This window comes from Schistocerca nitens, chromosome 3 (genome assembly GCF_023898315.1).
Source record: "Schistocerca nitens isolate TAMUIC-IGC-003100 chromosome 3, iqSchNite1.1, whole genome shotgun sequence".
Taxonomy (NCBI): Eukaryota; Metazoa; Arthropoda; class Insecta; order Orthoptera; family Acrididae; genus Schistocerca; species Schistocerca nitens.
In genome coordinates this window covers 648,538,347-648,565,821 of record NC_064616.1, presented here as the reverse complement: position 1 = coordinate 648,565,821, position 27,475 = coordinate 648,538,347, and the positions used below count along the sequence as shown (strand labels likewise).

Genomic DNA, 27,475 nt, shown 5'->3' with positions numbered 1-27,475 from the left:
TAATGGTGAGTAGTGTATATACCTGATGCATATCTTTAGGATTTGGTCTTATTGTATTTTATTCTTATTTACTATTACATTGTTTGTTTTCAAGAGTTTTTTTTTTTTTTTCTCACACCCAAATGGGGACCACGTGACAATTTCAGTTCCTTCTCATCTCCTCTTTTTCTTTCCCTCCAGTATTGTTGCATCTTTCAACCATGGATTTTTCCCCCCTTTCTTCAGTCCCTGTTAGTACTTCTTCTTCCTTGATGTCCTTCTACATCACTTTTATATTGTGTGTTTCTAAATTCTTTTTAAATTCTTGAATCCGGCTTGTTAATTTCTTTACCCAGAGATATTTGTAGGTCTGCTTTGTCAGTCTGTTGGCTTCTGTATAAATGTCCAAAAAATGTTACTCTTTTTCTTATTGTTTCTGTTATTTCTCTCTCTCTCTCTCTCTCTCGATATATTTCACTGTTGCTTCTTAATTTCCAGACTAATTTGCTTCTCATTTCGGTGCTGATAACCTCATTGTTGAGTGCCTCTAAACCCCCACCCCCTACCCTCGCCACACACACACACACACACACACACACACACACACACACACACACACACACACACCATTTATGACAGATTTTCCTGACCCATGTTATTCAATTTTAGCTTTCACAAACCCCAGTAGGTTTTTCCCAGTCCTCAAAAAATGCTCGACACATACCCTTCTAAGGCATATGGTACAACAGTCTTGAACTTTGTACATTTATACTCAACATTTTTTCTCTCAGAAATGAATTTTTGATGTTAAGGGGACCACACCCTGCCTATCTAAACCATGTGAATTTAGGCAAGTATTTGACCCATTTCAGAAAAACTATTTGATGCAGGACCTTAATATTTTTAATGTATGTTACATGATGTTAATAGAGTCAACTGCACTAAAATCTACTTATTCCATTTTATAGTTTTCAAGAAATACTTTTTTAAATTTATTAACAAAAAATATTAAGTTTTTTCTGCAGAAAATATTTTTTTTGTGAACTTCCTAATGGGGGAATATTAATGAATGTAGTACCAGAGGTGGTTTTTTATGTTATGCAGAGTCTCTGAAAATTTCATTCATTTATCTATGATAGTTTCTTATATAATGGGACATATGAACTGAAAATTTTAGTCTGTGGAAAATTGACTTTAAAGAAAAAACTTTTGAAATTTGTTACTTGCAGTTAATTAAAACTGTCCTGCTGCATATGATGGCCCTTCTTTGGCCTCTAGCAGATCTTCCAGCTTCTTTTTCACCTTCCTGGATGTTTGTCTTTCTTTCTTGGCCATATTAGATGCAGACCTGTCTGCATCGGCTATCCTCATTTTATCGCAATGTTGCAGCCCAGTGATCATATTTTCACCAGGATTAATTCCTAGCTTTTTCAATACCCAACACTTTCCAATATTACCACAAATGAATGTAATAACAGCATCATGAACTCCTAGTTTCATCGTATGCATGCCTACAAATACAGTTTTAGGAAGGCGGTTCCAAATTATGCTGTTGAAACATTCATTTGGGTTCTGTGTCTGCCCATGCAGACATTTCCTGAGAAGGTCAGGATGAACCAAGTCCCTGAAAATAGGTTTAATTGGTGTAATAACATAAGCAGGAAGAGAATGCTGGTGAGAATGAGATTCTCCAGTTGCCCGAGCCATATTGTATTTGCACCACGAATTTTCTCCTGGTGGACACAATCCATGACATGGCTTATCGTCAGTAGAGGACTTATGGAAGAATATGGCCCAATCGTCTCTTTTCATTGCCTCCAGATTTTCTTTATTTCTCCTAATTGCCTGCCCAGAGTATACCTGCAAGTTTTCTATAACAACTACTCACAATCACACTTGTGTTGTTTACAAACAGCAGAAACAAAAGAATACCGACCGTTGCATTCCAAGGATAGCCAACACACTCGGGAGTAAAAAAAAAAAATCACTAACGTGCAATGTAGGGGATATAAAGATCTAAAATATATGCAGAAAAGTGGGTGTGGTACATAAACACACGTGGTAGGAAAATGCTCTTTAAATGCTCGAAAAAAAAATTTCAGCAAAATCCTTTTCAGAGTACTTAAATAAAACCTTACTCTATCGAAATATGATGAAAACTGAAAATCGATTTTTTTTTTACCTGAATCATGGTGTGGTCCCCTTAATTGCTCTAATAATCTGAAATCTTCACATTGCACTTACCTAGCAGATATACCTTGCTAACCTTTTTTACCTTCCTATTTGCACCTGTAATCAATGTTGTTATAACACCCCTGTAAGCACAGAGTCCCCACCCTTCATTAACTGAGGTGAAAAGTTCAGGCCTTTTTTTAAGCTTGAAATCAATGATATTTCCCTCACATGTTAATTTTATGCTTAACTGCTCAAGTTTCACTAAAGAGCGAAAGAAACTGGTACACCTGCGTAATCTCATGAAGGGCCCCCGCGAGCACGCAGAAGTGCCGCAACACGATGTGGCATGGACGCGACTAATGTCTGAAGTAGTGCTGGAGGGAATTGACACCATTAAACTGCAGGGCTCTCCATAAATCCATAAGAGTATGAGGGGCTGGAGATCTCTTCTGAACAGCATGTTGCAAGGCATCCTAGATATGCTCAATAATGTTCATGTCTGGGCAGTTTAGTGGCCAGTGGAAGTGTTTAAATTCAGAAGAGTGTCCCTGGAGCCACTCTGTAGCAATTCTGGATGTGTGGGATGTCACATTGTCCTGCTGGAATTTCCCCAGTCCACCGGAATGCACACTGGACATGAATGGATGCATGTGATCAGACAGGATGCTTTTGTACATGTCATCTGTCAGAGTCGTATCTAGAAATATCACTCCAACTACACACGTCCCACACAATTACAGAGCCTCTACCAGCTTGAATAGTCCCCTGGTGACTTGCAGGGTCCGTGGATTCATAAGGTTGTCTCCATACCCATACACATCCATCTGCTCGATACAATTTGAACATTTGACCAGGCAACATGTTTCCAGTCATCAACAGTCCAATGTCGTTGTTGACAGACCCAGGCGAGGCATAAAGCTTCATGCCGTGCAGTCATCAAGGGTACATGAGTGGGTCTTCAGCTCCGAAAGCCCATTTTGATGATGATTTGTTGAATGGTTCACACGCTGACACCTGTTGATGGCCCAGCATTGAAGTCTGCAGCAATTTGCGGAAGGGTTGCAGTCCTGTCATGGTGAACGACTCTCTTCAGTCATCATTGTTCTCGTTCTTGCAGGCTCTTTTTCAGGCCACAGTGATGTCAGAGATTTGATCTTTTACCATTTTCCTGATATTCACAGTACACTCGTGAAATGGTCATACCAGAAAATCCCCACTTCATCACTATCTCAGGGATACTGTGTCGCATCGCTCGTGCTTACTATAACACCACATTCAAACTCGCTTAAATCTTGATAATCTGCCATTGTCGCAGCAGTAAACAATTAAACAACTGCACCAGACACTTGTCGTCATATATAGGCATTGCCGACAACAGTGCCGTATTCTGCCTGTTTACATCTCTCTGTATTTGAGTACACATGCCTATACCAGTTTCTTTGGAGCTTCAGTGTAGTTTTCGGTAGGTATGTAGAACAGTTCTACATCTACATCTACATCTACATGGATACTCTGCAAATCACATTACGTGCCTGGCAAAGGGTTCATCGAACCACTTTCACAATTCTCTATTATTCCAATCTCCGGAAAGAATGAACACCTATATCTTTCCGTATGAGCTCTGATTTCCCTTACTTTATCATGGTGATTGTGTTCCTCCCTATGTAGGTTGGTGTCAACAAAATATTTTCGCATTCGGAGGAGAAAGTTGGTGGTTGGAATTTTGTGAGAAGATTCCGTTGCAACTAAAAACTCCTTTCTTTTAATGATTTCCAGCCCAAATCCTGTATCATTTCTGTGACACTCTCGCCCATATTTCGCGATAACACAAAACTGAACTTTCTAGATGTACGCCATCAGTCTTATCTGGTAAGGATCCCACACCGTGCAGCAGTATCCTGTAAGAGGACAGACAAGTGTAGTGTAGGCAGTCTCCTTAGTAGGTCTGTTACATTTTCTAAGTGCCCTGCCAATAAAACGCAGTCTTTGGTTAGCCTTCTCCACAACATTTTCTATGTGTTCTTTCCAATTTAAGTTGTTCGTAATTGTAATACCTAGGTATTTAGTTGAATTTATGCCTTTTAGATTAGACTGATTTATCATGTAACAGAAGTTTAATGAGTTCCTTTTAGCACTCATGTGGATGACCTCGCACCTTTCATTATTTAGGGTCAATTGCCACTTTTCGCACCATTCAGATATGTTTTCTAAATTGTTATGCTGTTTGTTTTGATCTTCTGATGACTTTATTAGTCAAGAAATGACAGCGTCATCTGCAAACAACCAAAGATGGCTGCTCAGATTGTCTCAAAAATCGTTTATGTAGATAAGGAACAGCAAAGGGCCTATAACACTACCGTGGGGAATGCCAGAAATCACTTCTGTTTTACTCAATGACTTTCCGTCAGTCACTATGAACTGTGACCTCCCTGACAGGAATTCACAAATCCACTCACATAACTGAGACGATATTCCATAAGCACGCAGTTTTACTACGTGCCACTTGTGTGGAAACCCAGAAATAGGGAATCTATCTGAAATCCCTTGTCAATATCACTCAACACTTCATGTGAATAAGGAGCCATGTTGACTGTGTGTCAATAGAACGTTTTCTTCGAGGTAATTCATAATGTTCGAACACAATATATGTTCCAAAATCCTGCTGCATATCGACATTAACAATATGGACCTGTAATTTAGTAGATTACTCCTACTACCTTTCTTGAATATTGATGTGACCTGTGCAACTTTCCAGTCTTTGGGTACGGATCTTTCGTTGAGCGAATGGTTGTATATGATTGTTACGTATGGAGCTAATGCATCAGCATACTCCGAAAGGAACCTAATTGGTGTACGGTCTGGACCAGAAGACTTGCTTTTATTAAGTGATTTAAGTTGCTTCACTACTCCGAGGATATTTACTTCCAAGTTACTCATGTTGGCAGCTGTTCCTTGATTCAAATTCTGGAATATTTACTTCGTCTTCTTTTGTGAAGGCATATCGTAAGGCTGTGTTTAGTATCTCTGCTTTGGCAGCACTGTCTTCAACAGTATCTCCATTACTATCGCGCAGAGAAGGCATTGATTGTTTCTTGCCGCTAACATACTTCACATACAACCAGAATCTCTTTGGATTTTCTGCCAGGTTTCAAGACAAAGTTTCGTTGTGGAAACTGTTATAAGCATCTCACATTGAATTCCGCGCTAAATTTCGAGCTACTGTAAAAGATTGTCAATCTTGAGGATTTTGCGTCTATTTAAATTTGGCATGCTTATTTCATTGTTTCTGCAACAATGTTCTAACCCGTTTTGTGTACCAAGGAGGATCAGCTCTGCCGTTTGTTAATTTATTTGGAATAAATCTCTCAATTGCTGCCGATACTATTTCTTTGAATTCAAGCCACATCTGGTCTACACTTATATTATTTATTTGGAATGAGTCTCTCAGGAAGGCGTCATGTGAATTTTTATCTGCTTTTTGGATAGGTATATTTTTCGCTTATTTTTCGAGTATTTGGGGATTACAATATTCAATCTCGCTATGACAACCCTGTGTTCACTAATCCCTGAATCAGTTTTGATGCTCATTATTAACTGAGGATTATTTGTTGGTAAGAGGTCAAGTGTGTTTTCACAACCGTTTACTATTTGCGTGGGCTCATGAACTAACTGCTCGAAATAATTTTCAGAGCATGCATTTAGCACAATTTCAGATGATATTTTATACATACCTCCAGACTTGAACATGTATTTTCGCCAACATATCGAGGGTAAATTAAAGTCACCACCAACTATTATCGTATGAGTCAGGTACATGATGAAATAACTCAGGTATTCTTTGAACCTTTCAGCAATTGTATCTTCTGAATTGGGAGGTTGGTAAATGGATCCAATTATTATTTTATTCCGGTTGCCAACAATGACCTCTGCCCATACTAACTCACAGGAAGTATCAACTTCAATTTTGTGACAACTTAAATTACTTCTGACAGCAACAAACACGCCACTGCCAACCGTGTTTAGCCTATCCTTTCAGAACACCATTAGGTTTTTTAAAAAATTTCGGCTGAGCTTATATCCAGCTTTAGCCAGCTTTCAGTGCCTATAACGATTTGAGCATCAGTGCTTTCTATTAGCGCTTCGAGCTCTGGTACTTTCCCAACACAACTACGGCAATTTAAAACTGTTATACCAATGGTTCCTGTATCTATGTTCTTCCTGTGTTCATCCTGCACCCTTTGTGACTGAAGCCGTTCTTGTGTTTTCCTGAGACCCTCTAACCTAAATAACTGCCCAGTCCATGCCACACAGCCCCTGCTACCCGTGTAGCCGCCTCCTGCGTATAGTGGACACCTGACCTATTCAGCAGAAACTGAAACCCAACCACCTTTTGGCGAAAGTCGAAGAAACTGCAGCCTACACAGTCGCAGTACCATCCGGGCCTCTGATTCAGACCCTCCACTCGGCTCTGTACCGGAGGTCCGCAATCAGTACTGTCGACTATGCTGCAAATAGTGAGCTCTGCTTTCATCTTGCAATCAAGACTGGCAGCCTTTACCACTTCAGTTAGCCGCTCGAAACCAGAGAGAATCTCGTCTGATCCAAAGTGACACACATCATCGGTACCGACGTGAGCAACCACCTGCAGTTGGTTCCACGCTGTGCTCTTCATGGCATCCGGGAGGACCCTTTTCACATCTGGAATGACTCCACCCAGTATGCACACGGAGTGCACATTGGTTTTCTTACACTTCTTGTCAGCCAAGTCCCTAAGGGTCCCATAACGCGCCTAACGTTGGAGCTCCCAACTACCAATAATCCCACCCTCTGTGATTGCCCGGGTCTTGCAGGCTGAGTGGTTTCCTCTGAAACAGGACAGGCGACAGCATCTGGCTCAGCAACAGTGTCAGCCACAGACAGCGGCCGCCTGGGAAGTCTTTCGCCACCTGCTTCGCCCCGGGGCGACCTCCCACTCGACCACAGGTGAGGGGTCAGCCTCAGTGCGAGCTGTAACTGGGTTGGCCACTGGTGAGGACCGATCGGAGGACACTGACGTGCTGTACGTTCGTTGGATCCCCACAGTGGTGCCCATCCACTGCAGCCTCAAGCTGTGCAATCGAAGCAATCACAGCCTGAAGCTGAGAGCGAAGTCTCACCAACTCGGCTTGCATCTGCACACAACAATCGCTGTCCCTGTCCATACTAAAGACCGTGGAAAACTAAACTATGCAGATAAATGGACTATTGGCACGTGCTGCGCAACTCTACTGTAGACCCTGACGAAAACGCACGAACTGTGTCTAGTAATATGCAGATATTCAAAAACCTAACTACCGAAGCACTCAGATGAAACTAAATAATGTGCCCCTGATTAGGAATTTGTAATATGCCGCAAAATCTGTTTACTTTCCGACGCAAATGAAAACGGGAGAACTGTGGCTATTAGATATTAAATTTACATGCAGAAACTCAAGAAACTAAACTATTAAAGCACACAGATGATATAATAAAATTCGCTCCTGGTTAGGAACTCAGAAATGTCACAAAAGCTGTTACTTCCCTGTTGCTGCGTCCATCTCGGTCGGCTACTACTGCCTGACATGATACCCTGTCCATAGTACTCACTCTAATAATTTGAGTCTCCCAGTCTGGATCTGGTAAATTGGAATCCCTTCGTAATACTGTAATATGATCAGAAAACTTATCCACAACATTCACAAAGATATCACTTAAATGTTCTGTCAGTACTGCTCCTGAGGTAGGAAATCTATAAAATCATATGAGTACCAAGTTTGAGCTATCTTTAACACTTACAGTATTTGTATTCTGATTCTGTACTAGCAGTAATAGGTTTACTGCTATAAACACCCCTCCTCTCCCAGTATCCAGCCTACCTGTCCAATATAAATTGCAGTCAGAATTAAAACTCCATTGCTATTAGCATATGGTTTCAGCCAGCTTTCTGTTCCTAGTACTATGTGGGCATTATGTGTTTATAACTGAGACTGGTTCTGGAGCCTTATCAGATATCAGTCTTGAATGCACAATATTATACAGGGTGACTTTTCATTGTGTACAGATAAACAAAGATGTGCAGATAATGCTGGAAAGAATAAAAAGTCCATGAATCATTTTTCATGCAGACCAATATTTACAAAGCTATCACTGCTTTTCTTTAGCTCACAAATGAAAGTTAAGAGAACATAAAACTAACTGATTTATGCACAGAATATCACATAATAAGTATGTCATGAAACTGCTTCACCTGATGACACATGTTGTCCACAAGGTTTTCTTTCTCAACTTGAATGGGGACACCTTCTGTGCAGATCACGCATGGCTGCCTGTTCGGGCTACAGGTGGTTTTTGAAGGTTGTTATATAAACAAAAAATTGACATTAATTATTGACTAAACTTCTGGTTAAACAAAAGATAGAATGAAGCTGTTTCTTCTGCAAATTATGTGTCTTTTAGCAGACGGTGTTACTGTATGCATAAAAATGTCACACTGTATAACTGCTTTGTTTTTGGAATTGTTTATTTGCACCAGTGCAGCTCATTGTCAGGCTGGATGTAATTTCTTTGTGGAGGAATTTTTACAAAAAGGAATTTATAAAAGAGACACTGTTGAGTTTTGGAGTGGCATGTAATTTCACACGCAACTGTCAGATTTAATGGTGCCATAGAGTGGCACTTGATGTTATTATTTCAACATGGACCCTTTCATGTTTCTTGATAGTCAAGCATACAGTGAAAGAAAACTGTAACTATTCTTTCACTGCATTGCAGCTGTCCCATTTCTTAAAATATCTCTATACCTAAAGGCATTGAAACTGGAAGGCAAATAATGTTCTGTTTTTCTGCAGTTTTGTCTACATAACTTACTCTACATGTTAAGGCTGATAAAGCCTACTTCTCTTTTATCAATGTTATGATTGATATAAATGTGTCTTGCACATTTTTCTTTCAGCTCTCCATGGTAGGGCATCAGTACTACAGTTCCTTTTGAGCTCAGTGTGTGGCTGCAGGGAGATGCTGAGTTGTACTGACATGTGTGGTGTTTCACCTTTCCTTGACGCAGCTGCTAGTGGAAGCCTGGAAACAGTGAAGGTTATCCTGTCATATTATGATGCCCTAGGTGACAAGGACAAGAAAGGACTGAGTGCACTTCATCATGCTGCGCGCACAGGAAGTGTATTGGTGATTGAGTTCCTGGTAAAAGAACTAGGAGCAGATGTTAACAGTGTTTCAGGCATTGACAGAGTGACACCATTACATGTTGCAGCTCGTGAGAAACAGAGTGACGTTGTTCATCTTCTGATGAAGCTGGGAGCTGACACTTCTCTGACTGATGCACATGGTCGCAGTGGTACGTTCTGTGGAACTGTTTAGTGGAAAGCATTAATTGTAACATAAGTATCTCTAAAGTTCAAAGTGGTTAGCACACTGGACTCACATTGCGGCAGACGGTGGTTCAAACCCGTGTCTGGTCATCCTGTTTTAGGCTTTCCGTGATTTCCCTAGATCGATTCAGGCAAATTCCGGGATGGTTCCTTTGCAAGTTTGTGGCCGACTTCCTTCCACATCCTCCCCTAATCCGATGGGACCGATGACCTCGCTGTTTGCTCCCCTTCTCCAAATCAACCAACTAACTAATCCAAAGAGTAACCTGAAAGTTCTCCTATTTCTGTTCAGATGCAGTATTTCAAGCTGCTATTTATATTTTATTATCAAAGTGTCATGACACTGTTGTTAAGATGTGTAAGCCTATACTTTGATGAGTAAAGGAAAGAACTCTCAAGAAACTTAAAGGAAATACATACATTTTTAAAAGAGCAATGTCATTTACAGATGATTCTTGTCTTGAAGAGCATAAACATAGTAAACCACTCATAGCTAAAATGATCCTTTTATGAGAAAATCATTAAAACTTTGAAGAAAAAAATATCGTATGACTAGGGCCTCCCGTCGGGTAGACCTTTTGCCAGGTGGAAGTCTTTCGATCTGACGCCACTTCGGCGACTTGTGTGTCGATGTGGATGAAATGATGATGATGATTAGGACAACACAACACCCAGTCCCTGAGCGGAGAAAATCTCCGACCCAGCCGGGAATCGAACCCGGGCCCTGAGGATTGACATTCTGTCGCGCTTACCACTCAGCTACCTGGGGCGGGCTGAAGAAAAATGATATGTACAAGATGTGCCACTGTATCATCTCAAATATCTTTTAGTATATTAAAGATATTCCTCATGTGCTTTCACTTGTACAAATAGTCACAAGGGGCTCAAAACTGACGTCCAACACTTTTCTTCAAAAGTGGACTTATGCCATTGTTCAGAATGAAAATTGTTTCTATCAATAAGGTAAATTTGGTGTCTTGAAAATGTCTTAGACCTGATAGGAAGTTAAGTAAAAAATTATTTAAAATTCCATCCAAACGTTAATGCTACTGTCCTGAAAAATACGCATTGCTAGGATAAGACATGTGACTTCTGAAATTTTCCTGGCGCATTTCTTCTTCTAATAATTTCCGGTTATGCAGCCGGATCCCGTCGACATTCTGCCACGGTATTTCAGCCCAGAGACGTCCGGACATCATCAGGTGAGTACACAACTACTGAAAAGCCCAGGTGCAGTTGCGGTATTTATGCCGAAGGTGGAGGTTTTCATCATCCGATATTACATGCGCTCAATGTATTAAGGTATTGAGAACACCGGCTGTTTATGCTGGGTGATGGCAGCTTTCAGCTGGATAAAAATTGGAATCCTGTTATTAAAATTACACAATCACAGTGGAATCGACGGCGTCATTCGATACTCAATGACTAGATGATCTTTTACTTTCACCACTGAGGGCAGCACATACAACTCGGCTTTGCCATGCATGTCAACACCTGATGCGTGCACTGTAGGATGCCAGTACATTTCGTGTGCGCAAGATTCTGCATAAATACCGCGACTGCACCTGGGCTTTTCAGTAGTTGTGTACTCACCTGATGATGGCCAGACGTCTCTGGGCCGAAATATCGTGGCAGAATGTCGACGGGATCCGGCTGCATACCCGGAAATTATTAGAAGGATAAGACATACTTGGCTAATTAAAAGGTTTGAGCATTGCTTCCTGTGACAACTAACTACATAGATCAAGTTTACTTTGAGGTATGCCTTCAATAATTTACAGTACATTCTGTATAAAATACCTACATTGTCAGTTAGTTTCTAAATCTTTCTTTAGGTTGAAATTATTTTTAGAAACAGAGAAATGCTAGGAAAATATTAATTTATGAGGAATGATGCTAAAATGAACCAAAACAACAGAACTTTATGAAGAAAAGTTTCTGAGGAATAGTATCTAATTCATTGCACCAACATCAAAAGTGTCAAAAGGCTTTTTAAAACCCCAGTTTTACTCCAAGAAAACAATTGTGAAGTAAAGATATTACCACATAGCATCCAAAGTAATAGTTCTTGCAACATCTACAATAATGCAAAAAAGATTGATGCCAATAGATGTGATCCTGTACACGGAGAGTCCACTGCATTTTACTGAACACCCAACTGCACTAGAAAGCCAATAAAGAATCTCAGCAATGCATCTGTCTATTGACAGTGCCAAAACTTGAGAGTGGTGTGCCACTCAACACACCATAATAACAACAGAAGACTCTGGATTTTAAATGCATTTATACTCTGCAATATCTTGACGACTCTGTGAAATATTTGTATCACTAAGTACGACTCAATGAGACTTGCTGTTCTGGAGAGGAGGGAAAATGGGCAGGAGGGAGGGGGAAAGGATAGTTCCATTTGAAGAAAAAAAAAAAAAAAAAAGGTTTGAAGACACTGCATTTGTTCTTAGCTTGGCTCATGTGTTACTATTATTGTATAATCTTTTTGTGATCGTTTGTTTAAAGATCACAAACATTTTTAACATGCAAAGGTATCATTGAGTGAAAGATGGATTAGTGCTGGAACTTAAGAGCTACAGGAGATTTAAGAAACTTCATGGACATTGTGAAAGTAAATTTTTAATTGTTCAGTTGTGTATTCAAGATTTGGGAACCACTAGAACCAACATAATTTTCCTACACTCAGTTCCAAACTGTATTTAATGGTAATCCTCCACATTTGATCTTAACCTATCACATTCCTGCAGTTTTTGTACCTTCCAATTAAAGATCTGGGCCCACAGTGAAGACACACTTATCCCATTTTCTCAGACTTTTAATGATGATGATAGCCATTAGTGCCCCATTGTCAGAGAAATGCCTCTCCCAATTTCTTCCACAAATTCTCTTTAGCACTGTTGCTGGCCACAACAGTCCTTCGTAAGCCTTCAGCATCTCTCACCATAATCTTGTCTGTCTTCCTGTTCTCCTATTTTCTTCCAGAGACACCAGTTCAGTTTCTGATATTCCCCATCTTTCATCTGTTATTCTCCTGACATGACCAGCACACTGCCAATTTCAGCTTGAGCCAAGGAATCCTGTACCCATGTTTTATTTGTAATGTCTTTTATTTCTAATCCAGTCTCATCATGTTACATTCACTATCCTCTTTTTCCATTGCCCTTGTCATCACTGTGATTTAGTTTTCCACTGTGTGTGTGTGTGTGTGTGTGTGTGTGTGTGTGTGTGTGTGCGCACAGAGAGACAGGTGGAGCTATGTATAAAATTTCTTAGAGATGCTTTTTGCTCATGGTTTTCCATATCGAATGATATAACCTGTCCAAGCTATACAGTGTATCTCATGAGGAATTGTCAGTATTCAGGAATATGACAGGAGCAATCATTGAAAGCAAAACAGGCTGGTCAGTCTAGTAACCATGGCCTCGAAAATGCATACCTTAAGAGCGACGAGCACTTCTTCATATTCGATACTGTGCAACAAATCTACCAAATCTTCCTGTAGAGGTGTCATATATGTGACTGTAGGCTTTCCCGGCGTAAACTGTTTATGAAGGTTTCTCGGGTCTCCAGCCGGGTGGTAATGCTGATATCTCACGATGTTTTGGGAAGTGTCATACTACCCATCTTCTGGCGAAGTGTCGAGATTCATGGAGAGATTTGCGAGATATCAACGCTACCATCCGGCTGGAGACCCAAGAAACCTTCATCAGCTAACAAATCTCTTCTACTGCAAGCCCTTTGTTACCCATTTCTTGAGAGATGGTAGTATGGACCAAAACAAGGAAAAAAAAAAAAAAACAATAAACATGGGGTCTCAAGTGCATACCTTATGAGCTGTGAATACTTGTTCTTCGTCACTGCTGTGACAACATCTCTCCTGTTCAACAAGTCCTCCTAGCTTTTAAGTTATGCATTTCAGAGTCCATGTTTACTAGACAATTTTTTGTTGTTTTGGTCCATACTATCTGCTCCCAAAACGTGGAAAGCAAAGAGTTTGCTATAGAAGTGATTTGTTTCACAATGTAGATGTTTAAGGGCTCATAGCTCTTTCATAGAGGCCATGTTTACTAGGCATTTTTTGATGTTGCTGAGCAACAATCATATAATATTCTTTAAGTGAACACACTACCATTTGACTGTCTTTTTTTAAATTTAATTATGACCTAGGTTTTGGCCTTTTATGCCATTTTCAAGTGATTGAGTTAATGTCATTAACATAACATATATATTGCAGGACATCAAGCTCAAGTGATTGAGCTGATGTCATTAACATATGTTGCAGGACATCAAGCTCAAAATTGGTTTTAAACTAAGAAAAATATTGGCTCCCGATGAAATGCCAGATGTAAAATCATTGGGAGTAAAATAGTGAAAGCATCTCATATTTAGTAAAAGTAGGTATATAAAAGATGGTTCATACCAAGTAAACATGTTTTTACTAAATATGATGTGCTCCCACTATTATTTGTTGATCTTTTACGATGATGATTTTACATCTTACATTGTGTGGGGAACCAATATTTTTCTTAATTCACGGTCAATTTTGAGCTTGATATCCTACAATGCATGTTAATGACATCAACTCAATCAATTGAAATTGGCATAAAACACCGAAACCTTGGTCGTAATTAAATAAACAACAATACGGTCAAATGGTGGTGTGCTCATTTAAAAAATTGACATTTGTGCTTTGAATGATTGCTTGTGTCATATCCCTTAGTGTTGACCATTCATCCTGGGATATGCTGCATACTTCCTTTTTTTCATTACAGGTGTTATTTCATGTGAACCAAGTCTGCTGTTTTTATTTTTTGTTGGTTCATACTGAATTTCTGCAGCTGTTATAAGTGGAATATCAACAGGCCGCCGCCTCCTCCTCCTCCTCCTCCTCCTCCTACTACTACTACTACTCCTACTCCTACTAGAGATGGGTCGTTCGCAAACTAATGGATCTAAAGGAACAGTTCACCAGGATGAACGGAAGGAGCGAGGAATGAATTCTAAGGAAAGGTCTTTCATAGTTCACTTTGGTCGCAGCTTTGTTCTTATAGTTTCTGGGAATGGGAAACAGGCGGTCTCATTCCCGCAATGGCATGTCGGCCGGTCTCATTCCAGCCTCGGTCCCATTCCCGTCTGTCCCGATCTTGGTCTCCCTCGGCCGGTCTCGTCCTTCTTTGTGTGACCACTCGTTCCAGTTCCACTGCCGACTGCTCCTAGTTAGTTCAGTATCAAGTTGTTGTTCGTTTCGTTAACTGTGCATGCCCATTCTAACTCTGTTTCAAACCTTTCTTAAAATCTGGACTGTGTTTCTTTTAATATTCTATTCAGCATCCATGACTGGTAATTAAAATTATTTTATAATTACATAAATTACATAAAAATTACATGGTATGTAATACATAAATCTTTTCGGTTGACAAAAGGGCATATCGGCTTACTTCACTATTTCAATAAACAGCAGAAGATATACTTATAAATGGCAAGTTTTTTTGTTATTACACATGCAAAGGAAGTCGGCATGGCACACAGGAGTGGCCATTTTCCGTTTTTTTTTTTTTTTTTTTTTTTTTTTTTTTTTTTTTTTTTTTTTTTTTTTAAATCCAAGGTAAAACAGCATGTTCATTGTTACGGAAGGCAGACCAACTTACAACCGTATGAAGCCCGCGCTCCATAATAGAGCGTCTGGTGTCACATTTTGTAAAGAGAATACAATAACTTCTACAATATCATTTCAGTGGTACAGGGTGGCGCACGAAAAATCAGCCCTGAGTACTAGACTGCTCATTGTCGCCCACCAATCATCATCTATTGTTCTGAAGTTTTTGTTTGCATTAGTTTACTTGTTATTTATTTCTGCCTAATTATTACACGTTTATCTATTCTGATTGTAGCAGTCAACAAATTGTGCATAATTGGCGAGCTGTCTGCACTCAGGGCCAGTTTTTCATGTGCCACCTTATATTATTTCACTGTGATCAGCCACATAATGCTACAGTTGGCTAAACGAGAGGTTTTGCAGAGTCATGAAAATTATTTCTATAAGTGTGTGAGAATTCTGTAATGAATAAAAACTCTGTACTCTAGAGGGGAGGCAAGTGCCCCCTCTTGGCGCCTTCCATCTTCAGTCACCCATTCTGTTAATTTTCAATTTTTCATAAGAACCATATACCATGCACAAATGAACGGTGAATGAGTAAATATGAGTGGTTCCCAAAAAAGAGTGATCATCAGTGAACTAGTTCCCAAGGTGAACAAATTTGCCCATCTCTAACGCCTACTAATCCTACTACTACTCCTCCTCTTCTTCATCAGCACCTGCACAACTGTACATGTTTTGATAGAATGTTGTAGTTATATTCAGAATACTGTTTCTTTCTGTCTGAGGAACACAATTCACATATCACAGACATCCCACCCATTCCCTTCCTGAAGCTTCCTGGAAAATATATGGGTTTATTGCTGGTAGTATGGACAGTAATTCTTGTGAAGCAGTTTTTTTTTTTTTTTTTTGTGCTGGAAAGAGCAGATTAGCAGATGTTAGCTCACTACTAAGATAATGAGTGGACATCATTTAGTTGCAGTATGATGAACATAGAGGGGTTGTAGGTAAAGTTTCAACTGGTTATAAATCACATGCTGAAGAAGTATGTGCAGAGTAAGTAGATTAAGACTGGAAAAGACGCACAGTGGTTCAAAAAGAAAATTTAGGAACTTCTGAGAAAACAGACATTATTGCACACACTGTTCAAAAAATAACGCAGAAATGTCAACTGGCAAAAGGTTAATGTACGAAGTGTACAACAATTTCCATGTCATAAGTTAGTGAAACATCTTGGAAAATTCTGGTTTTACATAAAATTGATAAGTGAGTCGCAGGCTTTTACCCAGTCATTCATAAACCAGCCTGGTGTGGCACTAGAAGGCAGTAAGAAGAAAGAAGAAGCAAAAGTTTTATATTTTACGTTAAAAAAAAATCTTTCACACAGGAGGATAGTATGGACATACTACTGTTTGACCACTGCACAAACTCCCCTATTGATGATGTAGAAATAGGCATCCTTGGCACTGAAAAGCAGCTGAAAGAGTTGAAGACAATGAAGTTTACAGACCCAGATGGTATCCCAACAGCCCTCTTACTTAGCTTGCATTTATCGTGCATCCCTTGCCTGGTGCAAAGCTCCAAGTGACTGGGAAGAGTGCTGCTGAGTCCCATGTAAAAGAAGTGTACAATCCTTAACATCTGTTTGCTGCAAAATTCATGAGAATATTCTGAGTTTGAATATAATGCATTACCTTGAGAGAGAAAAGCCTCTATCCACAAATAAACACCAATTGAGAAAGTATTGCTTATCCAAAAGTCAACTTGATATTTTCTCACATGATATCCTGCAAACCATGGATGGAGCTCAACAGACAGCTTCCATATTTGTAAGTTCCTGGAAAGCTCGTGGCACAGTGTCATGCTGTAGACTGTTAACAAAGGTCTGCGCATAAAGGATAGGCTCTCATATATGTGAGTGGCTCAAAGACTTGTTAAGTAATGCAACCCAGTATTTTGTCCTGGGCTATGAGTGGTCATTGGGGACAAAGATAAAATAGGAATGCCCTTTGGAAGTGTGATAGTACCACTCTTGTCTTCTGTATATCTAAACGATCTGATGGATGGGGTAAGCAGCAATCTGTGACTGTTTGCTGATGAAACTATAGTGTACGAAAAGTACAACCCTGCTGTCACCCACATACATCTCATCAGAGCACCACAAATGCCAGAGAAGAGAAATCAGGGCTCATAAGGAAGCAAATAGATTGTTGTTTTTGCCTTGCCCCATTTGGGAATGAAACGGGATGGAAATGACTAGTAATGATACAAGGTACCCTCTGCCATTCATCGTATGGTGGCCTACAGAGTATGTTTGTAGACATAGATGCAGAAGCTGTGTTGTGCATGGAGAGCATTTTAATGAGCTATACTGCTCTACTGCTTTTCTCACTCCTTGAGTATTCTACGGACGTATGTAGTTTCTTATAGTTTGTTTAGTAACTTTATCATCTCTCAAATACAACTTTGTTGTTTACAATTTAGCTTCTTGAATAATATTACATAGAATTTTATTAAACTGACCACTTAAATGCTGCATGCCAAGTTTTGTTGATTGTAATTATTGAAATCTTTTCTGTAGTTCTGTGTGGTGTTCTTCCTGGCCATTCCTTTGATCTACAGTGGGAGATTTGCTTCACATAAAAGATTTCGTTGTGTATGTTAATGTTTTCCCAAATTCTTCTGCCCAACAAGCTTCATTTTCTTTTCTGCAACAGCAACTTCTTCGTATGTTCAACAGACCAACTACCCAAAGCATATGTACTTCAGTAACTGATGTATGCTGATGACACAAGAATACTGATGAAGGGTGCAAATACACCAGGAGAATAATGAAAAAGGCTTACAACTGTTTCACAACAAACAACTTAAGTTTTAATCTTACAAAGACTCATATTACTCAGTTTCAAATGAAAATGACTTAACAGATAGTAAAAATAAACCTCAGTGGGCACACATTGAATGATGCTCCATGTGTAAAGTTCCTAGGCACCCAGATGCATAATAAACTAAGGTGGCACCAGTACATGGATAAGATAACTGAAAAATTTAGGATGCAATATGAGCATTAAAATCCATTTTCTTCATAGTCATCTTGACTTCTTCCATGAAAATCTTGGAGATGTTAGCAAAGAATGTGGAGAAAGGCCTCATCAAGATATGAAAGAAATAGTATCATATTATCAAGACAGGATGAAGGATGATGCCTGACTACTGTTGCTTTCTAAAAAGAGATAAGTGGTCCACAGCATAGAAGAAAATCTTGAATCAATATGAAGAGGAAGCAGTATGGTACTGGAAAAGTGCAGTGTCTCTGTAAGACTTGGAATATGTTGGACTTAAATTGTGATTAGGTTTTATGAATAAATGAGGGCGGTTTGATTCTGTTTAATGGCTGCAATTTTAAACTATTTAGACATTACTAGTATAGCTCTAAGTGTCTTTATTACTACATTAAAATATCTTAATATTGTATAAATAAGACAGTGCTTTGTAGAATTATTACAGTTTTTTTATATGTGAAAGCCCAATCTGACTTCACATTCTTCAACAGAGGCCAGCAATGAATGAAAATCACCCTTCACAATTAAAAGCATTGAACAAAAATTTAATTTTGCAGCCCTGTGCCTGTGTTTTTAATGCTAAGTTTGCATTTATTTATTTATTTTACACATGTCACAAACAGGTGTTTAGAATTTTCATCAAGACCAAAGGTATTTGTTTTGATATCTGATGTACTAAGATCAGATTTTGCTACAGTTATAAAGATTTCATTGTAGCACTCTGGTATTTGAGTTGGGACCTACAATAGCCTTTCCTTTAAGGATTATTTTTCAAACTTCATGGATAGAGAATTTAACAACTACTACAGATGTAGTAACTGACTGTGCGGCCTTCGTATTATTTTTATGGTTTAAAATTATCCTTCTATTTTTTTTGCATTGACAACTCTTTTAACTATAATTTTATGAAGTCTACAATATTCAATAAAATCATAATTTCTACTATATTTTTGTTACCTGTGCAGCTGCATTTTTCTTACACTGGAACTTTTAATGCCGTGGATGATCCACTTTACTTTGTCACTTCATTGCCCCAAGTTCTAACTGGAAGTGTTTTATTTAAGATATTTTAAAAAAACTATTTAGGAGTTTACCAAAATTTTCCCCCCATGAACCATGGACCTTGCCGTTGGTGGGGAGGCTTGCGTGCCTCAGCGATACAGATAGCCGTACCGTAGGTGCAACCACAACGGAGGGGTATCTGTTGAGAGGCCAGACAAACGTGTGGTTCCTGAAGAGGGGCAGCAGCCTTTTCAGTAGTTGCAGGGGCAACAGTCTGAATGATTGACTGATCTGGCCTTGTAACATAACCAAAACGGCCATGCTGTGCTGGTACTGTGAACTGCTGAAAGCAAGGGGAAACTACAGCCGTAATTTTTCCCGAGGGCATGCAGCTTTACTGTATGGTTAAATGATGATGGCGTCCTCTTGGGTAAAATATTCTGGAGGTAAAATAGTCCCCCATTCGGATCTCCGGGCGGGGACTACTCAGGAGGACGTCGTTATCAGGAGAAAGAAAACTGGCGTTCTACGGATCGGAGCGTGGAATGTCAGATCCCTTAATCGCGCAGGTAGGTTAGAAAATTTAAAAAGGGAAATGGCTAGGTTAAAGTTAGATATAGTGGGAATTAGTGAACTTCGGTGGCAGGAGGAACAAGACTTTTTGTCAGGCGAATACAGGGTTATAAATAAAAAAAATCAAATAGGGGTAATCCGGGAGTAGGTTTAATAATGAATAAAAAAATAGGAGTGCGGGTAAGCTACTACAAACAGCATAGTGAACGCATTATTGTGGCCAAGATAGACACGAAGCCCACGCCTACCACAGTAGTACATGTTTATATGCCAACTAACTCTGCAGATGACGAAGAATTGAAGAAATGTATGATGAAATAAAAGAAATTATTCAGATAGTGAAGGGAGATGAAAATTTAATAGTCATGGGTGACTGGAATTCGGTAGTAGGAAAAGGGAGAGAAGGAAACATAGTGGGTGAATATGGATTGGGGGGAAGAAGTGAAAGAGGAAGCCGCCTGGTAGAATTTTGCACAGAGCACAACTTAATCATAGCTAACACTTGGTTCAAGAATCATAAAAGAAGGTTTGTATACATGGAAGAAGCCAGGAGACACTGACAGGTTTCAGATAGATTATATAATGGTAAGACAGAGATTTAAGAACCAGGTTTTAAATTGTAAGACATTTCCAGGGGCAGATGTGGACTCTGACCACAATCTATTGGTTATGAACTGTAGATTAAAACTGAATAAACTGCAAAAAGGTGGGAATTTAAGGAGATGGGACCTGGATAAACTGAAAGAACCAGAGGTTGTAGAGAGTTTCAGGGAGAGCATAAGGGAACAATTGACAGGAATGGGGGAAAGAAATACAGTAGAAGAAGAATGGGTAGCTCTGAGGGATGAAGTAGTGAAGGCAGCAGACGATAAAGTAGGTAAAAAGACGAGGGCTAATAGAAATCCTTGGGTAACTGAAGAAATATTGAACTTAATTGATGAAAGGAGAAAATATAAAAATGCAGTAAATGAAGCAGGCAAAAAGGAATACAAACGTCTCAAAAATGAGATCGACAGGAAGTGCAAAATGGCTAAGCAGGGATGGCTAGAGGATAAATGTAAGGGTGTAGAGGCTTGTCTCACCAGGGGTAAGATAGATACTGCCTACAGGAAAATTAAAGAGACCTTTGGAGAAAAGAGAACCACTTGTATGAATATCAAGAGCTCAGATGGAAACCCAGTTCGAAGCAAAGAAGGGAAAGCAGAAAGGTGGAAGGAGTATATAGAGGGTTTATACAAGGGCGATGTACTTGAGGACAATATTATGGAAATGAAAGAGGATGTAGATGAAGATGAAATGGGAGATATGATACTGCGTGAAGAGTTTGACAGAGCACTGAAAGACCTGAGTCGAAACAAGGCCCCGGGAGTAGACAACATTCCATTAGAACTACTGACAGCTTTGGGAGAGCCAGTCCTGACAAAACTCTATCATCTGGTGTGCAAGATGTATGAGACAGGCGAAATACCCTCAGACTTCAAGAAGAATATAATAATTCCAATCCCAAAGAAAGCAGGTGTTGACAGATGTGAAAATTACCGAACTATCAGTTTAATAAGTCACGGCTGCAAAATACTAACGTGAATTCTTTACAGACAAATGGAAAAACTAGTAGAAGCCGACCTTGGGGAAGATTAGTTTGGATTCCGTAGAAATATTGGAACACGTGAGGCAATACTGACCCTACGACTTATCTTAGAAGCTAGATTAAGGAAAGGCAAACCTACGTTTCTAGCATTTGTAGACTTAGACAAAGCTTTTGACAATGTTGACTGGAATACTCTCTTTCAAATTCTGAAGGTGGCAGGTGTAAAATACAGGGAGCGAATGGCTATTTACAATTTGTACAGAAACCAGATGGCAGTTATAAGAGTCGAGGGGCATCAACGGGAAGCAGTGGTTGGGAAGGGAGTGAGACAGGGTTGTAGCCTCTCCCCGATGTTATTCAATCTGTATATTGAGCAAGCAGTGAAGGAAACAAAAGAAAAATTCGGAGTAGGTATTAAAATCCATGGAGAAGAAATAAAAACTGAGGTTTACCGATGACATTGTAATTCTGTCAGAGACAGCAAAGGACTTGGAAGAGCAGTTGAACGGAATGGATAGTGTCTTGAAAGGAGGATATAAGATGAACATCAACAAAAGCAAAACGAGGATCATGAAATGTAGTCGAATTAAGTCGGGTGATGCTGAGGAAATTAGATTAGGAAATGAGACACTTAAAGTAGTAAAGGAGTTTTGCTATTTGGGGAGCAAAATAACTGCTGATGGTCGAAGTAGAGAGGATATAAAATGTAGACTGGCAATGGGAAGGAAAGCATTTCTGAAGAAGAGAAATTTGTTAACATCGAGTATAGATTTAAGTGTCAGGAAGTCATTTCTGAAAGTATTTGTATGGAGTGTAGCCATGTATGGAAGTGAAACATGGACGATAAATAGTTTGGACAAGAAGAGAATAGAAGCTTTTGAAATGTGGTGCTACAGAAGAATGCTGAAGATTAGATGGGTAGATCACATAACTAATGAGGAGGTATTGAATAGAATTGGGGAGAAGAGAAAACTGTGGCACAACTTGACTAGAAGAAGGGATCGGTTGGTAGGACATGTTCAGAGACATCAAGGGATCACCAATTTAGTATTGGAGGGCAGCGTGGAGCGTAAAAATCATAGAGGGAGACCAAGAGATGAGTACACTAAGCAGATTCAGAAGGATGTAGGTTGCAGTAGTTACTGGGAGATGAAGAAGCTTGCACAGGATAGAGTAGCATGGAGAGCTGCATCAAACCAGTCTCAGGACTGAAGACAACAACAACAACCAAAATTTTCATTACTTGGGATCACAAATCCATTCTACCATAACGTCTCAGTTTTTTTATATGCTGAAATAACACTTCTTTGTTTAAAATATACTTGTTTGATTTTATTGTCTTTTTAAGCATCTTTTGAAGAAGAAGCAGTAGTATGTATATACTGTCATTTTTCTTCTCTTACAGTATGGGATTACAGTGGAGCTCCCATCACCTGAGTAATGTAAAGGTTTCCACAAGTAACCAAGAGGACTGATGACAGATCTACAGCTATTACTTGGTACAATCCCTCCATTCATAACTGATTAAAACTGTGGTCTTTCTGATCCATTACAATTTTGCACTATTGAACCGGTAAATAATACACAGTGTGGTGTCCAGTACAACAGCAATGCAAATGTTGAAATGAGGCTTAAATTCTTTCTTCAGAGTAAAACCCCAGTAATGATTAAAGGTGATGTTTTCCAAAACACAACTTCTTCCACAGCTCCTGAATTACTGCTTTGATACGTTTTAGGTACAGGGGATATTCTCTCGCTTCCTTATTTCACATCTTCATATTTTGTGTTCTTGAGCTGTTACAGTTGAAATACAAGTGGCTGTGATGGTATTTAAGAAATTTTCTTGATAAGTTGTGGTCTCATGAAGATATACAGACAGTTTTCTGAGATTATCTAATACATCATTAATGTAGTTCTCTCTCATCAAAACCTCTTCTTGAAAAGATGTCTCTATAATTCTTCAAGTTCCTCATATTTTCTTTAGATGACCTGAACTTCTTATCATCATCACACACAATTTTTCTCTCGGAATCTTCTGAAGGTTTTCTGTCCAGTGCTTTCATGAAGGAAAGAGTCCTTAACATGTTATTGTGATTTTCTCTGAAGAGTGTAGCCTTTCTTAACTGCGGATTCCAATGCCTTTTATTGGACATAGCTCTCTCTTTCCTGGTTGCTGAAGTGTCCTGTAGTTTTAACTCTGTTTGTTCTCTAAGACATGGTAAAGTTCTGCCACCTCTTTTGCAATCTTGAACGTCTCTTTCTTGAGTGTAGACCCCTTCTCACACTCAGTTCTAGTGAGAGCCTCACATAAAGGTACTATGGCATACAATGCAGAATAAAAATTAATGTGTCCTTTACTTAATTTATCTTCCTCATGTACTCAACAACTCAGACATTTGAAAATCTCTATTTCCTTATTGTGTTATCTAGAAATAATGTGCTGAATGTACTATTGAGTTTCTTCCTTAACCACATCACCTCAGTGTACAACACCCTCTGCATTAAAACTGCATTCTTCACACAGCCTCTTAAGATGTTAGAATATGGTTCCATTAGAAATGACTCCCACTAGGTAATCTGCCTCCATATTAATCAAAATCCCCAATCTACAAAGAAACTTAAACAATTGTCTCTTTTTTCGAAAAAAAAAAGTTGTTTGCTTAAAATCAGTGAGTGTGGTAGCAAATATGGCCCATATAATGTTACATTACTTTTAGTTATACTGGTGTCTTTTTCTCTTTCATAATTATACTCATACATATTTTACTACATAAGCAGAGCTCTCTTAAAATTACCAATGATTGCATTAATGTTTGTGAGTGATTGATACAGTTGGTTTCTTGATTAAAACTTGTAATGTGGTCTCAACAAATCATCATGGTTCTTATCTTGTGATACTGTTTGCTGTTCTGGAAATAAAAATAAAAATAATAAAAAAAAAAACTGAAGTATAATTGTGAGACATTTGATGCAAAAAAAAGAGAATGAAGTTTGCACAGAAGTAAAGGAAAAATACAATATTAAAACAATGCATGTGCAGTAAAATAAGTGTGATTAAATTTGCTAATATGAAAGTAAATTAAAAAACTTCCAAATCCTGACTTTTTTCCTCAAATTAAAGGTTGGTTTGAACATCACAGTGCTTCATTAGATGGTGTCCTATTGGAGAGTATATGCCCTTACTTTCCTCTAACCCAAGACCCTAACATCACAAATTGTCCCCAATCCATATGACTGACTGGGTGAACTCATTCAAGATGACTATTAGCGAACACTATTTGCTTTAAGGTAGCTAGTTCTTTTTGTATCATGAAGCTGACATTGACAGATTATTTATGGAAAGAAAACAGAGAAAATAATATAATACCAAAACTAGAAAAGATCATCTGAAAAATAATTTTGTCGTGACAAAACACAGTAGTAAATTATTGGACATAATCACTAACTGGTTTCAAAAATCTGATGTAAAAATTGCTTTTAAGTAAAAATGTAATACATGTACACAGGTGCTTACAAAGTTACATGTGGAGATAGCAATAAACAATATGTTTGATAAACAGGGGGAAATTTTCGTATATTGTTCAAGGAGCATTCACAAACTCAAAACTACAAAATGGCTTTTGGACTGCACCTACTAAACAGAAACCATTCTGTGTTAAAAAATAAAGGAGAGCAGGTAACTATTTTACATATTGAACAAAAGGGCAGCGTATTAACCTTTTTACAAGATAATGAAATTTACACAAACATAAAGAACAAACCAGAGTCAACACCCAGTGAACAAACTCAGTTTAATCATAGTGCTTACTTTAACATTTACAGAGACTCTATTCAATGATATTCAGATTTTTCAGTGTAGATGCACATAACTGAATGAGATTTGCCTCAGAACACACTATTCTGGAAGCTGTGTTGTTTGTGGTGTGTGGAAATGGATAGTGCTGCAATGCCATGAGGAGCTATGTCCACACTACCAGCAAAATTACAGCTGAACCAGCACCAGCCTAGCTTCTTCAGAACCAAATAGTTACTACACTACAATTGTGCCATCTACAATACTCATGACACAGTGGCAATTATGTCACAAGCTTTTGCATTTAATATAGCTTCATATTAAAATCCTCGTATAACAACCCAGTTAACCAATTTGTTTAACATTTTACACTATGTTGATAACCAAACTACTATACCATAAAATGGTAGCCCCACATATTTTTCATTTAGTTTTTTTAAGCTGCTATGTTTGAATACATTTTATTCTTACCTTAGACTATGAAATAAATGTACCAATAACACAAGAATACTCATCAACATATACATTATTTGGCACTGTCATTCTATTATGATTGGTAATACCAAGTCTCTGATACTGTCATATATATAGTCACAAAGCTTAATTTGTCTTCTTAATTATAACAATGCACAGTAGCTAATGCTGGTGGTAGCAACTCTCCATTATTTTAAGTAAGATGGTATATTTACATATTTATCTCTTCCACATATTACTATAACTAGCTTAGATGATAATGAATACTAATGTATTCTCATTATTCTAATTGTAAATCTGAAGATGACCTAATTCATCATGGACTGATCATAACAGTTATATACCATGTGGTCTGGACTGTTTTATGCGTGAAAGAGTTAAAGTTTAGATCTGGAGTGCATTCTTCATCAAAATTTATCAGATCTAAAATTATTCTAGGTCTCTACAGGAGCCAAGGTGTAGATCTGCTCCCTCCTAGGTGTGCAGAATCCTTTTGATATGTCTGGAGCTCTACATAATGCTGACTCTAGCTCCCACATGAAAAAGGGGCAGTAGTATTCTTCTTAATTGTTGGACCTGGATTCCCAATTGCTCTTCTCAACTGCCACTCAGTAATTTTGGAAAGCTGGCAAAATATTCCACCATTATCTGGTCTGGTGACTATCATTCCACATTACAGCTGCCACTGTGCATCTCCCACACCCTCAGAACTCCTTCTCCCATACAATTATACTTTCATTGGAATGGTGTTGAAGAACTTTTTTCATGATCTCTTCTTGCTCTCCCTAATAATTCAGCAACATTTTGCTGTTGCGGGCTGAGCCTTTGCAGTGGATGCTTCAGTGGTGTGGTGGATCATCTTGGTGATGTTATCTTCCCATTTGTGGATGATGTCACAGTTTTCAGATGCAGAAAACTGTCTATATAGCATCCAGTTTGCCTTACTGAGCATCCATCATGGCAGGTTTTTTTTTTTTTTTTTTTTTGACAGTGGTATGTCTGGAAGGTGAATCGAGATTGTGGTATGGTCATTCATGGGCAACTCTGTGACAATTTCCCATTGAACAGTGTATGTGAGAGATGGAGAGCATATCAAGATAGGTATGAATAATCCTGCTGCAGTGATGAAGCACATCATCTGCATTCTGTTCAGCAGACATGTATGTGATGACTAAGAGTTCCTCAATGACTGTACTGTTGGTGCAGCTGTTTGCTTGGTCTCATAGCACATTATATGTGGTAAAATCTGTGTAGATGAAGGAGTAGCAGCTGAATAATGAGTTCATTCGGAGCGTCTTCATGAAGTGGGCTGGGGTAGGTAGGTAGAGAGAACATACAGGGTGTTCAGCAATTCCCATTACAGACTTCTAGGACTTGTAAGATGGGGGTGAGCACATAACATTTTGAATAGAAATCCAGGTCTGTAAAAGTACCATTTCTGTTCTACATCGGTTTTAGTTCAGATCTGTAACACGTATATGTCTGCTGGTGGAAAGGGAAAAATCTCAGAATTGCTTGTCCTGGTATGCAGTGGGGCAGATAGGGTGATGTGTCACAGTCACCTGACAATGGTTCATGTACAAAGTTTAATTTACAAGACACTTGTAGAGATGGGGGAAGATCTGCTGGCATGAGTTCTGGCCGCTGCACTAGAAACCAAAGAGACGCCAGATGGGATGGAGAGTGTGTACCAACATGCTTCACTTCATAGGTGTGAGATTTGATCCAGAAGTAAGGTTCTTTTCATTTTTACAAATGGACAACATTTTTTATTTTCATAGAAATTTACATTGTTGGAAAGAAGAAACTTAGGTCTAT

The 27,475-nt window shown here is 38.8% G+C and overlaps 1 protein-coding gene across 2 annotated transcripts in view; it reads left to right on the top strand.

The window, feature by feature from the left end:
* The window catches only part of LOC126248606 (ankyrin repeat domain-containing protein 16-like), a 106,786-nt gene extending 82,453 nt beyond the window's left edge, over positions 1-24,333 (top strand). For both annotated transcript variants that reach the window (XM_049949745.1, XM_049949744.1), the window contains exons 5-6: positions 9,125-9,523; positions 22,796-24,333. In XM_049949745.1, coding sequence (XP_049805702.1) covers positions 9,125-9,523; positions 22,796-22,827 — 431 coding nt within the window. In that variant the 3' untranslated portion in view covers positions 22,828-24,333. The remainder of the gene's footprint in view (positions 1-9,124; positions 9,524-22,795) is intronic.
* Positions 24,334-27,475: the final 3,142 nt, after the last annotated feature.